Source organism: Salmo salar, chromosome 17, assembly GCF_965601325.2.
Source record: "Salmo salar chromosome 17, fSalSal1, whole genome shotgun sequence".
NCBI lineage: Eukaryota > Metazoa > Chordata > Actinopteri > Salmoniformes > Salmonidae > Salmo > Salmo salar.
The window spans coordinates 48,357,847-48,372,441 of record NC_138307.1 but is presented as its reverse complement, the minus strand read 5'-3'; the positions used below and the strand labels follow the sequence as shown (position 1 = coordinate 48,372,441).

General features: G+C 42.5%; 1 protein-coding gene across 1 annotated transcript; it reads right to left on the bottom strand.

Moving 5' to 3' along the window:
• Window positions 1-150: 150 nt before the first annotated feature.
• pyroxd1 (pyridine nucleotide-disulphide oxidoreductase domain 1) lies at window positions 151-14,042 on the bottom strand. Its single transcript, XM_014152981.3, has 11 exons — window positions 13,710-14,042; window positions 13,540-13,620; window positions 13,206-13,325; window positions 6,693-6,821; window positions 6,526-6,599; window positions 6,135-6,429; window positions 5,797-5,899; window positions 3,814-3,926; window positions 3,569-3,691; window positions 3,277-3,414; window positions 151-3,096 (listed from the first exon to the last, which is right to left on the bottom strand). Exons 1-11 carry the CDS (start codon window positions 13,785-13,787, stop codon window positions 2,848-2,850), a joined length of 1,503 nt encoding a protein of 500 aa, XP_014008456.3. The 5' UTR covers window positions 13,788-14,042; the 3' UTR covers window positions 151-2,847.
• Between the last annotated feature and the right edge of the window lie 553 nt (window positions 14,043-14,595).

Below are 14,595 nucleotides of genomic sequence, written 5' to 3'. Positions count from 1 at the left end.
ATAATTCATTTTGGAGTTCTACTAACCCCCCAAAAACACAGTAAGAGCACTGATCAGGAAAATAATTACATTAAAACGCTAATATTGAATCAACAAACGCTGTAAAAAAGTGTTGAATCTGCTTAAATTAAGGCAACAATTTAAACAATATTGAGTAGATGTAGTTATCTTTTGTTTTTGAAGAAAAACAAGTTATTCAAATGTACAAGGAAATAATAATAGCTGTAATATGAATGAGATTTACTTCATTTCTGATGAGTTACTTTCAGTGATGGTGTCTTAACAAATACATTAAACAATGTTAAACATTAATTTGCCATTTACCAGCTTTGGCAGGCATTGTTAAGTGCTCAATCCATCTGCAGTAACTGGAGGTAGAACTGCATTTGCCTCTCGTTTAGGTTGCTGATGGTGGAAATGGGTGGTCTCACAATTGAACGTCAATTTGTCTGACGGTTTTGATATCCATTGCACAACAAGCTGCTTAATACTAATATAGAAATATACTTTTCTTCAAACATGTAAACAACTTTGTTTAAAAGAAACGGTCTACATATGTTGAATTACTCACAATTCTCTGAAAACAGAGCCATTCATTTAAATACATTCTCTCTTTGGTTATCCTCAAAATATACTTAGATTTTATGCAACAGAGTTGGATTTATTCTTAACTTGTTTGGTAAAATGACTTGCATTGATTTGTATTAAGTATGTTGGTTCAATTCACCCCAGAATGTGTTTTTACAGTGTATTGCAGATTACTCATAACCCTTTTCTTGAAAACAATGTTAACTCAAGGTTTGATATTGATATGCAAATCTGCTCTTAGCCCTGCAGGATTCAGTCAAGAGCCCCGTTAATACCTGGTGCTAACACGTGTCCTGATCTTGTCCACATTTTTAGCCAGGTTTAGACGATTAAAAGAACTGATTGTGATCAGATATTCCAGACTGTTTCCAGAGGTACTCGGGGACGAATTGATTGGTTGGATGAAGGCTCGATGGACAGGTCAAAGGGTGGAGTGTACAGGTGAGTGTCAAATAAATCAAAGCCTTCTTTAGGGAAGTAGGTTCGAGGGCGTTAAACGCGGTTTGCGACACACAATGTTGCCAGTTGGAATGCCAATGCAGCTTTTGTTTTCCAACCTTACTAATCACAATTCTACCTGACTGAACAGCTTTATATAAAAACTAGTGCCCTCCCAATTGCTTGCGCAATAAACTAGGCACTGAGATAGGGACCAAAACGTCACAGGTTCTAAACTTGCCAATTCCCTGGTTACACTTTGCATTAACATGTGGTTTTCGTGATCCGATCACTATTAGCGTCTACACAAGGATCACACTCATAACCCGCAATCTGCTGTTATATCTGGGTTTAGGGTCATGAAATAGTGTGGATGATGGGGGAGTGGGCTGCGTGCAGGTTGAATAAAGAAAACGATGAATAAAAAAACCCATAAATGGATAATTATTGTGCAATTCATATCTATAGCTACATTGACATTTATTTTTATCTGGATTTAGTGCGTGGGCCTAACTACACGTGTCAAATGGTTTGGTAAGTTGGGCAGAAAAAGTTAACATCGATCCACTGAGGCAAAAAGGGAACTAAGGCACATTTTCTATATTTGCAGGTTAGTCGGCTGTGGGCCTCAGATTTTCACTATCACATAGTCGGGTGGTTGTGGATGGGTTATTAGCAAGTGCTGGTGAACAAACAGCTGACCACCGCATCACTAGTCTACACATTTGCAGCAACTACATATGGTATTAAAATGTCTTAATGTCACATTGGCAGTTTAAAGTGACAAAAAATATATGCATATCTGATTTTAATCTGTTTTTCTTGCAGTCTGAACAGCCAAAAAGCACATGGACTCTATTTCAAACCACCTTCAAATGTGATTTTAAATAAGATAAATCTGATTCCTGGCCATATGCGACTTGTCTGAACGGTCAAATCTGAATTATTTGCCCTCAAGTGGTTTTTAGACTGTCATTTGGCATATCGTGTTGCTTCCTCGCTACTCTGACAAGAACATGTGGTAGCTAACTAGCTTGTTAATTGTTTACAAACAAATGAGTGACTGTGCTAGCTTCTGTTCTTGCACTGATTTTGAACATTCAAAGCAACTGGGAAATGTCCATGGCAGGCATTGCTATCACTTTAGCTTGCTACAGTACATAACCTCTGAGGGATAGGAAGCACCAATCAGCCTACACTACTGCGCACACATCTGTTGTTACTATGACAGCTAGCGCAGCCATGTTAGCAAATGACTGCTGTCTGAACACACACACACATCCGATTAGGTCACTGTTTGGACAGTCAGTGTTCCAAAATGGATTTGAAAAATAAAACTGATTTGAGCATTAAGGGCTGCCGTGGGAACAAGACTATCTATCCACTGTGTCTGCATTGTTACCAGATGACCTGGTCCCTCCCTGTATGCAAATTATTTGACATATTGTTTCAAAATAATCATATTCTATGTTAAAACAAATACTGACACATTGGGTCAATAGTGCCACCTGTCAATGATTTTAGAGGGACAAATTAAATGGTTTGAAAATCCAGATCTGTTTACACTATCCAGATATGTGTCCCTGACTACTTCCGGAGGTGGTCAGGAAGATCTGATCACAATCAGTTTTTTTTTTATCGTCTACACCGGTCTAAAAATGTGGGCAAGATCAGGACGTGTTAGCACCAGATATAAACAGGGCTAAAGCAGACATCCACTTTAGTATTGATTTACTGGGAAGTTCTTGGCCCCTCAGTCTAACAATAGTCTATGCCGGGGTTGAGTAGTAACCCTCCATACGGTGTTAGGTAGACACATGCTCAGTCAAAGTAGTCCTCTATGTCTATGTTGGGGTTTAGTAGCTCTTCTCCATAGGGTGTTAGGTCCATCTGGTTGAGGATGAGGTTCTCAAAGGTCTCTTCCAGGTCAGTCTCTCCAATAAGGACTGCTCCCAACATCCTCCCTCCGCTCAGCACTACCTTGACGTACTCATGGCCCTTAGTGCAGCGCACCAACAACTCCTGGTTCAGACCCAGACCCTGGCCGTTAAACTTCCCCAGCAGAACCACCTGGAGGAGAAAAAAACACAGCAAGTGGACACACCTTATTTAGCATTTCAAGTCAAGTGATGATTTATTATTACAACGTGACAGGAAATTCATCTTGTTGCAGAGAACACACCATAAAAGCAGATTCAACACATATCAACAACTGATGTAGAAAAGCATAACAACTTTGCCTTCACACACCTTGTAGTTGAAGAACTTTGTAATGTGAGAGAAGAGTTCAAAGCAGAAGTCCAGCTCTATGGTTTCAGACAGGACATCAGCAGCCATACATCGCCCTGCGTACCAGCCCATCTGACGGGCCTGCGTCCACAGACGCATCTACAGAGGAGAGATGTATACAGGATATCATGTCATATATCACAACTGAATTGATGACAGGATAGTTCACCACAAAATCCAAAGGCCTCATACCCAAAGGAATAGTCAGATGCAGCATAACGTGATTAGAAGTGATTCAGTGTGGCCTGTGTACCTGCTGCCAGAGGTGGCTTGGCTCCCAGCCTGCTGTACATACGTCTCCAGCAGCGTAAATGTCTGGTTCTGATGTCATCATGTGGTCATCCACTTTCAGCCCAGAGTCCTCAGCTAACGCAAACTGAACAGAATATGTATGGACAAATATTGGTAAATATTGCTTCTGAGTATAAGTGGCCTGAGTTGTCATGAAATAATGGATGATATGAAACATCTAGCATCTGTTTTACTTATTTTCCTTACGCTGTTTCCCTGGAGAAAAGGTTCGGTGTTTGGCACGACTCCTGTGGCACTGACGATGAAGTCACAGCCAAAAGTCTTCCCATTGGTCAGCTGAGCATACACTGGCCAAGAGCCTATAGTAGGGGAAAACAGTACAGTGGACGAAAAGATAAATCAACTATACTGAACAGAACTATAAATGCAACATGTCAAGTTTTGGTCCCATGTTTCATGAGCTGAAATAAAAGATCCCAGAAATGTTCCATATGAACAACAAGATTATTTCTCCAAATGTAGTGCAGACATTTGTTTATATCCCTGTTAGTGAGCATTTCTAATTTGCCAAGATAATCCATCCACCTGACAGGTCTGACATATCAAGAAGCTAATTAAACAGCATGATCACTACACAGGTGCACCATGTGCTGGGGACAAAACGCCACTCTAAAATGTGCAGTTTTGTCACACAACAAAATGCCACAGATGTCTCAAGTTTTGAGGGAGTGTGCAATTGGCATGTTGACTGCAAAAATGTCCACCATAGCTGTTTCCAGAGAATTGAATGTTAATTTCTCTAACATAAGCCGCCTCCAACGTCGTTTTAGAGAATTTGTCAGCACATCCAACCGGCCTCACAACCGCAGACCACGTGTATAGCGTCGTGTGGGCGAACAGTTTGCGGATGTCCACGTTGTGAACAGAGTGCCCCAAGCTATGGACAATAAACACAATTGCATTTTATCTATGGCAATTTGAATGCACAGAGATACTGGGACGGGATCCTGAAGCCCATTGTCAAGCCATTCATCCACCGCCATCACCTCATGTTTCAGCATGATAATGCACAGCCCCATGCTGCAAGGATATGTACATAATTCCTGGAAGCTGAAAATGTCCCAGTTCTTCTATGGCCTGCATACTCACCAAATATGTCACCCATTGAGCATGTTTGGGATTCTCTGGATCGATGTGTACAACAGTGTGTTCCAGTTCCCGGAAATATCCAACAACTTCGCACAGCCATTGAAGAGGAGTGGAAAACAATATTCCACAGGCCACAATCAATAGCCTGATCAACTCTATACGAAGGATTTGTGTCACGATGCATTTCATTTTTATTTCACCTTAATTTAACCAGGTAAGCTAGTTGAGAACAAGTTCTCATTTACAACTGCGACCTGGCCAAGATAAAGCGAAGCAGTGCAACAGAAACAACACAGAGTTGCATGGAATAAACAAGCGTACAGTCTATAACACAATAGAAAAAAAAGAAAGTCAATATACAGTGTGTGCAAATGGCATGAGGAGGTAAGGCAATAAATAGGACATAGTAGCAAAGTAATTACAAATTAGCAGATTAACACTGGAGTGATAGATGAGCAGATGATGATGAGCAGATGATGGTGTAAGTAGTGATACTGGTGTGCAAAAAAGCAGCAAAGTAAATAAAAACAATATGGGGATGAGGTAGGTAGATTGGGTGGGCTATTTACAGATGTGCTATGTACAGCTGCAGCGATTGGTTAGCTGCTCAGATAGCTGATGTTTAAAGTTAGTGAGGGAAATGTAAGTCTCCAGCTTCAGCGATTTTTGCAATTAGTTCCAGTCACTGGCTGCAGAGAACTGGAAGGAAAGGCGGCCAAAGGAGGTGTTGGCTTTGGGGATGACCAGTGAGATATACCTGCTGGAGCGCGTGCTACGGGTGGGTGTTGTTATCATGACCAGTGAGCTGAGATAAGGCGGAGCATGAGTCAAATGGTGGTTTTCTGATCCACACCCCTACCCTTTTTAAGGTATCTGTGACCAACAGATGCATATCTGACTTTCGTATATGAACTGTAACTCAGTAAAATCTTTGAAATTGTTGCATGTTGCGTTTATATTTTTGTTCAGTATAATTTACTATTTGATTAATGGAAACTAACACATTTACAGCACATCATATTTCCATCTCTTTCACACCGGTATATGTTCCATTGTCATAGAGTCATAGGTTCCTCTCACCAGTGTCTGCTGTCTGTGAGGCAAGTGGTGACAGCAGGAAGTCCTGGTGAGTGTAGATCTGTTTCACCTCAGACTGGTACTCCACTGACACCCTGTGAGACACCTGGCCACAACAAGAGTTAAAACAACTTAGGTTACTATGAATTTCTACTCCAGACTAACCTTTCTTTCCTCGTTCCAGACAAATTCCCATCTCTGAATGGATACATTTCCACCAACGTGTTATATTTGTTTATAACATTTTTTATACCATCTATAAACTAATAAAATTGCTTTACTAAAACAATATAATATTAAAGTTGTATTCTATAATTGTGAACACACAGAAGCACACTTACCTCCTCTGCTCCTCTCAGACTGATGCCTTCATGCCAGTCTGGTCCCAGGGCACTGCCTGGCTCTTCCAACCCTCTTCTCTGGCCTTGTCTGTCGCCACCTCCACCTACAGCAAGGCCCTGCGTAGCTGCAGGCCCCTCTATGGTGTAGCGAGCCCTCTTACAGGTAGCAGCTCTCTCTGGTTTGTCTGTGTCCAGGGAGGGGATCAGGAACTGGGCTGCTCCCGCGTCAAAGAAGGTGTTTCCTATGGCCTTGTCTTTCACTGCCCAGATTACCTCACAACCTTCCACCTCATACCTGGACCCAATATACAGTACATTTAACTATAATATATATACATTTCAGATTTTAGAACAAGACCAATTCAGACAAAAATAATGTCGATATACTCACACTAGTTCCAAGGCAATCCCTCCGTTTCCAACGACTACAATTCGCCTGGCTTTGGATAACCGTTTCTGAAACTCCTGCCAGCACAAAAGACATCATGAGCACTAGATTAACTGAAGCGAATGGGTGGTAAACAAGCAAATCTTAACTGCGAAGCCATTGTCAAGTACCTGGGCACTGTCTGTGTCTCGTATCCCCAGCACATAGGGGTTATCCTGGGTAAGGAGTTTGGGTCTGCCCCCGCTACAGATACACAGCTTCTCATAGTGGATCTCCAGACCATCCACAGTCTGCAAAGTCTGAGAGAAGCAGGAAAGAAGATAACGTTACGCTTGCATTTTAATAGCACATACTGTACTGTATGCATGCTCTGTATGACAATGGATGACATAGTAATTGATGAAAAGACATCCAGAAGGTGGTAGTGTTGGACAGGGATTTATGCTGGGACCTAATGGTACACTATATATACAAAAGTATGGGGACACCCCTTCAAATTAGTGGATTTGGCTATTTCAGCCACACCCGTTGCTGACAGCTGTATAAAATCGAGCACACAGACATGCCATCTCCATAGACAAACATTGGCAGTAGAATGGCTTTACTGAAAAGCTCAGTGACTTTCTATGTGGCAACGTCATAGGATACCACCTTTCCAACAAGTCAGTTCGTCAAATTTCTGCCCTGCTGGAGCTGCTCCGGTCAACTGTAAGTGCTGGAATTGTGAATTGGAAACGTCTAGAAGCCACAACGGCTCAGCCGCAAAGTGGTAGGCCACACAAGCTCACACAACGCGAACGCCGAGTGCTGAAGCACGTAAAAATCACGTCCTCGGTTGCAACACTCATTTCCAAACGGACTTTGGAAGCAACGTCAGCACAAGAACTGTTCGTCGGGACCTTCATGAAATGGATTTCCATGGCCGAGCAGCCGCACACAAGCCTAAGATCACCATGCACAATGCCAAGCGTCAGCTGGAGTGGTGTAAAGTTCGCAGCCATTGGACTCTGGCGCAGTGTAAACGTGCTCTCTTGAGTGATGAATCACGCTTCACCATCTGGCAGTCCGACGGACAAACCTGGGTTTGGTGGATGCCAGGAGAATGCTACCTGCCCGAATGCATAATGCCAACTGTAAAGTTTAGTGGAGGAGGAATAATGGTCTGGGGCTGTTTTTTATGGTTTGGGCTAGGCCCCTTAGTAACATTGAAAGTAAATCTTAACGCTACAGCATACAATGACATTCTAGACGACACCTACAGCACCCAATGTCACAGGAAGGCCAAAAAGATCATCAAGGACAACAACCACCAGAGCCACTGCCTGTTCACCCTGCTATCATCCAGAAGGCTTGAGTCTCACAACTCAATCGCTGGTTGAAAACTGTTTTCTGCCCCTCCCAAAAGATAGAATTTGTAGATAATTGGCCCTCTTTCTGGGACTCACCCACAAACAGGACCAAGCCTGGCCTGTTGAGGAGTGACGGACTCCATCCTAGCTGGAGGGGTGCTCTCATCTTATCTACGAACATAGACAGGGCTCTAACTCCTCTAGCTCCACAATGAAATAGGGTGCAGGCCAGGGTGCAGGCCAGGCAGCAGGCTGTTAGCCAGCCTGCCAGCTTAGTGGAGTCTGCCACTAGCACAGTCAGCGTAGTCAGCTCAGCTTTCCCCATTGAGACCGTGTCTGTGCCTCGATCTAGGTTGGGCAAAATTAAAAATGGCGGTGTTCGCTTTAGCAATCTCACTAGTATAAAGACCTCCTCTATTCCTGCCATTATTGAAAGAGATTGTGATACCTCACATCTCAAAATTGGGTTACTTAATGTTAGATCCCTCACTTCCAAGGCAGTTATAGTCAATGAACTAATCACTGATAATAATCTTGATGTGATTGGCCTGACTGAAACATGGCTTAAGCCTGATGAATTTACTGTGTTAAATGAGGCCTCACCCCCTGGTTACACTAGTGACCATACCCCCCGTGCATCCGGCAAAGGCGGAGGTGTTGCTAACATTTACGATAGCAAATTTCAATTTACAAAAAAAAAAACAATGACGTTTTCGTCTTTTGAGCTTCTAGTCATGAAATCTATGCAGCCTACTCACTCACTTTTTATAGCTACTGTTTACAGGCCTCCTGGGCCACATGCAGTGTTCCTCACTGAGTTCCCTGAATTCTTATCGGATCTTGTAGTCATAGCAGATAATATTCTAATTTTTGGTGACTTTAACATTCACATGGAAAAGTCCACAGACCCACTCCAAAAGGCTTTCGGAGCCATCATCGACTCAGTGGGTTTTGTCCAACATGTCTCTGGACCTACTCACTGCCACAGTCATACTCTGGACCTAGTCTTGTCCCATGGAATAAATGTTGTGGATCTTAATGTTTTTCCTCATAATCCTGGACTATCGGACCACCATTTTATTACGTTTGCAATTGCAACAAATAATCTGCTCAGACCCCAACCAAGGAGCATTAAAAGTCGTGCTATAAATTCTCAGACAACCCAAAGATTCCTTGATGCCCTTCCAGACTGCTTCTGCCTACCCAAGGACGTCAGAGGACAAAAATCAGTTAACCACCTAACCGAGGAACTCAATTTAACCTTGCGCAATACCCTAGATGCAGTTGCACCCCTAAAAACTAAAAACATCTGTCATAAGAAACTAGCTCCCTGGTATACAGAAAATACACGAGCTCTGAAGCAAGCTTCCAGAAAATTGGAACGGAAACGGCGCCACACCAAACTGGAAGTCTTCCGACTAGCTTGGAAAGACAGTACCGTGCAGTATCGACGAGCCCTTACTGCTGCTCGATCATCCTATTTTTCCAACTTAATTGAGGAAAATAAGAACAATCCGAAATTTCTTTTTGATACTGTCGCAAAGCTAACTAAAAAGCAGCCTTCGCAAATGGAGGATGGCTTTCACTTCAGCAGTAATAAATTTATGAACTTCTTTGAGGAAAAGATCATGATCATTAGAAAGCAAATTACAGACTCCTCTTTAAATCTGGGTATTCCTCCAAAGCTCCATTGTCCTGAGTCTACACAACTCTGCCAGGACCTAGGATCAAGGGAGATACTAAAGTGTTTTAGTACTATATCTCTTGACACAATGATGAAAATAATCATGGCCTCCAAACCCTCAAGCTGCATACTGGACCCTATTCCAACTAAACTACTGAAAGAGCTGCTTCCTGTGCTTGGCCCTCCTATGTTGAACATAATAAACGTCTCTCTATCCACCGGATGTGTACCAAGCTCACTAAAAGTGGCAGTAATAAAGCCTCTCTTGAAAAAGCCGAATCTTGATCCAGAAATTATAAAAAACTAATCGGCCTATATCGAATCTTCCATTCCTCTCAAAAATTTTAGAAAAAGCTGTTGCACAGCAACTCACTGCCTTCCTGAAGACAAACAATGTATACGAAACGCTTCAGTCTGGTTTTAGACCCCATCATAGCACTGAGACTGCACTTGTGAAGGTGGTAAATGACCTTTTAATGACGTCAGACCGAGGCTCTGCATCTGTCCTCGTGCTCCTAGATCTTAGTGCCGCTTTTGATACCATCGATCACCACATTCTTTTGGAGAGATTGGAAACCCAAATTGGTCTACATGGACAAGTTCTGGCCTGGTTTAGATCTTATCTGTCGGAAAGATATCAGTTTGTCTCTGTGAATGGTTTGTCCTCTGACAAATCAATTGTAAATTTCGGTGTTCCTCAAGGTTCCGTTTTAGGACCACTATTGTTTTCACTATATATTTTACCTCTTGGGGATGTCATTCGAAAACATAATGTTAAATTTCACTGCTATGCGGACGACACACAGCTGTACATTTCAATGAAACATGGTGAAGCCCCAAAATTGCCCTCGCTAGAAGCCTGTGTTTCAGACATAAAGAAGTGGATGGCTGCAAACTTTCTACTTTTAAAATCGGACAAAACAGAGATGCTTGTTCTAGGTCCCAAGAAACAAAGAGATCTTCTGTTGAATCTGACAATTAATCTGGATGGTTGTACAGTCGTCTCAAATAAAACTGTGAAGGACCTCGGCGTTACTCTGGACCCTGATCTCTCTTTTGAAGAACATATCAAGACTGTTTCAAGGACAGCTTTTTTCCATCTACGTAACATTGCAAAAATCAGAAATTTTCTGTCCAAAAATGACGCAGAAAAATTAATCCATGCTTTTGTTACTTCTAGGCTGGACTACTGCAATGCTCTACTTTCCGGCTACCCGGATAAAGCACTAAATAAACTTCAGTTAGTGCTAAATACGGCTGCTAGAATCCTGACTAGAACCAAAAAATTTGATCATATTACTCCAGTGCTAGCCTCCCTACACTGGCTTCCTGTTAAGGCAAGGGCTGATTTCAAGGTTTTACTGCTAACCTACAAAGCATTACATGGGCTTGCTCCTACCTATCTTTCCGATTTGGTCCTGCCGTACATACCTACACGTACGCTACGGTCACAAGACGCAGGCCTCCTAATTGTCCCTAGAATTTCTAAGCAAACGGCTGGAGGTAGGGCTTTCTCCTATAGAGCTCCATTTTTATGGAATGGTCTGCCTACCAATGTGAGAGACGCAGACTCAGTCTCAACCTTTAAGTCTTTACTGAAGACTTATCTCTTCAGTAGGTCCTATGATTAAGTATAGTCTGGCCCAGGAGTGTGAAGGTGAACGGAAAGGCTGGAGCAACGAACCGCCCTTGCTGTCTCTGCCTTGCCGGTTCCCCTCTTTCCACTGGGATTCTCTGCCTCTAACCCTTTTACAGGGGCTGAGTCACTGGCCTACTGGTGTTCTTCCATGCCGTCCATGGGAGGGGTGCGTCACTTGAGTGGGTTGAGTCACTGACGTGGTCTTCCTGTCTGGGTTGGCGCCCCCCCCTTGGGTTGTGCCATGGCGGAGATCGTTGTGGGCTATACTCGGCCTTGTCTTAGGACGGTAAGTTGGTGGTTGGAGACATCCCTCTAGTGGTGTGGGGGCTGTGCTTTGGCAAAGTGGGTGGGGTTATATCCTGCCTGTTTGGCCCTGTCCGGGGGTATCATCGGATGGGGCCACAGTGTCTTCTGATCCCTCCTGTCTCAGCCTCCAGTATTTATGCTGCAGTAGTTTATGTGTCGGGGGGCTAGGGTCAGTCTGTTACATCTGGAGTATTTCTCTTGTCTTATCCGGTGTCCTGTGTGTATTTAAATATGCTCTCTCTAATTCTCTCTTTCTCTCTTTCTTTCTCTCGGAGGACCTGAGCCCTAGGACCATGCTTCAGGACTACCTGGTATGATGACTCCTTGCTGTCCCCAGTCCACCTGGCCGTGCTGCTGCTCCAGTTTCAACTGTTCTGCCTGCGGCTATGGAACCCTGACCTGTTCACCGGACGTGCTTGTTGCACCCTCGACAACTACTATGATAATTATTATTTGACCATGCTGGTCATTTATGAACATTTTAACATCTTGACCATGTTCTGTTATAATATCCACCCTGCACAGCCAGAAGAGGACTGGCCACCCCTCATAGCCTGGTTCCTCTCTAGGTTTCTTCCTAGGTTTTTGGCCTTTCTAGGGAGTTTTTCCTAGGGAGTTTTTCCTAGCCACCGTGCTTCTTTCACATGCTTTGCTTGCTGTTTGGGGTTTTAGGCTGGGTTTCTGTACAGCACTTTGAGAATATCAGCTGATGTACGAAGGGCTATATAAAAATAAATTTGATTTGAAGGCGAGGTCAGTACATGTGCATCAAAGCTGGGACCGAGAGACTAAAAAACAACTTCTATCTCAAGGCCATCAGACTGTTAAATAGCCATCACTAGCACATTGGAGGCTGCTGCCCTATATACATAGACTTCAAATCTTTAATAATGGAACACTAGTCACTTTAATAAATGTTTACATATTTTGCATTACTCATCTCATATGTATATACTGTATTCTATTATGCTCTACTGTATCTTAGTCTATGCATTACTCATCTCATATCTATATACTGTATTCTGTTCTACTGTATCTTAGTCTGCATTACTCATCTCATATCTATATACTGTATTCTATGTTCTACTGTATCTTAATCTATATACTGTATTCTATGTTCTACTGTATCTTAGTCTATGCCACTCTGACATTGCTCGCCCAAGTATTTATATATTCTTAATTCCATTCCTTTACTTTAGATGTGTGTATTTTGTGTAGTGTTGTGAAATTGTTAGATATTACTTGTTAGATAATACTGCACTGTTGGAGCTAGAAACACAAGCATTTCGCTACACCCGCAATAACATCTGCTAAACACGTGTATGTGACAAATAAAATTTGATTTGGATGAATTGGAACGCCGACTGTGAGCCAAGCCTAATCGCCCGACCTCACTAATACTCGTGACTGAATGGAAGCAAGTCCCCGCAACAATGCTCCAACATCTAGAGGAAAGCCTTCCCAGAAGAGTGGAGGCTGTTATAGCAGCAAAGGGGGACCAACCAATTAATGCCCATGATTTTGGAATGAGATGTTCGACGACCAGGTGTCTGCATACTTTTGGTCATGTAGTGTACATTAATACATTTGAAAGGTTATATTAATATAGATAGCTATAATAAAACTGTATACATTAACATAAAAATACCATATATTAGCCTAATCTAATGCATTTCAGCCTGTGTGTGTTTATTATTAAACGTACATGTTGTTGTGCATGAAGGGCCTTCACTGCAGACTGGATGACTCTCAGGTTGGGGTACTTTTCCTCTAGAACACTGGAGGGCCTCTCCTCCACATCAAACTCCTCCAGCGTCTTAGATACCTGGCCAGGGAGGGGAGTGTATGGGTTACCGTTAGGGCATTATGAATTACTGGATGAACTATGGACAGATCTATTGTAGACATAGCTATAGTATTAACTCACAAACTAATGCTATTTTGAACAGATTAGTAGTCTATAATAAAACATAGACTATAACTTTTATCTTTGACACAATTTAACAATCATGATAGCTAGTCTTTCTGTGTATGATCACCTGTTTGAAGTTGCAGACTGCCTTAATCAGAGGGGCTGCTGTCAGGAGAGCAACATCAGCTGATGGGAACTGGGAGGCCAGCTGTCAAAGACAATCAAAGACAGCGTAACATGTCAAGTTGATCATGTTACAGGCAGTACAGGCAGTTTGACAAAGTGCAGTGGTCTCACCTGCTCAGCACACGTTACACCTGCAATGCCACCACCGACGACCACAAACTTGAATGTCTTTTCGGTATTTGCTGCCATCACTGTTCAGCTAAACTAGCAAGTTAGCTAGCTAGCATGCCTGCATTGACAGAAATTGGAGTTCTCGCGCAAGGTCCTTAACCTATAATAGCCAAGTTAATTGTATCAGTTTCTAATGGACTGCACTGTATGCATCCAAATTGTTTTATGTCAAATAAATTAGCAACACATTGTTTAAATGCATTACATTCACTATTTTGTTGCTCTAAATTTTCAATATACTGCACTTCCTTGTTTGTGACCAAACTATGGCAAGCGGCTGGGTCAAAAGTACATTTCATTATGCAGAGAGAAACCTGTAAATACTGGATCGTAAAGGACAGGCAATATGGATTTTCTCCTTTGCAAATTGAAAAAAACTCTACTAGCAAAAGCATGCAAGTTTTACTCCAGAATATTTTTCATAATATACAAACCATATGTTTATTATTTTCAAAACACACAATTGGTGTGGCCTTTTTATTGGGACAGTTCAATCAATGGCTCTCTCTCCTCTAGCTAAAAAGTGATGCCACCAGCATGCGTCACCAATTATATAAATAGAGAGTGGAGGCATCCAGACAGAAATAAAACCTTCAGAATGAGAAAAATTACTTTGGAAAAGAAAACACTGTAGAAACAGTGATAAGGCATGCCCTAGCTTTCCCCCATCAATATAGGGAGAGTGGCTGGGCAATCTGTCATGCATACAAACCAACATTACCACCGCCCTGACAGTTTCAATTTCCACCCTTAGATTGAATGCCCTCTCAACCTGGCCTCTTGTGCCACACTGACCTTTGTAGGGGCTGTCCTTTATTTGGGGATC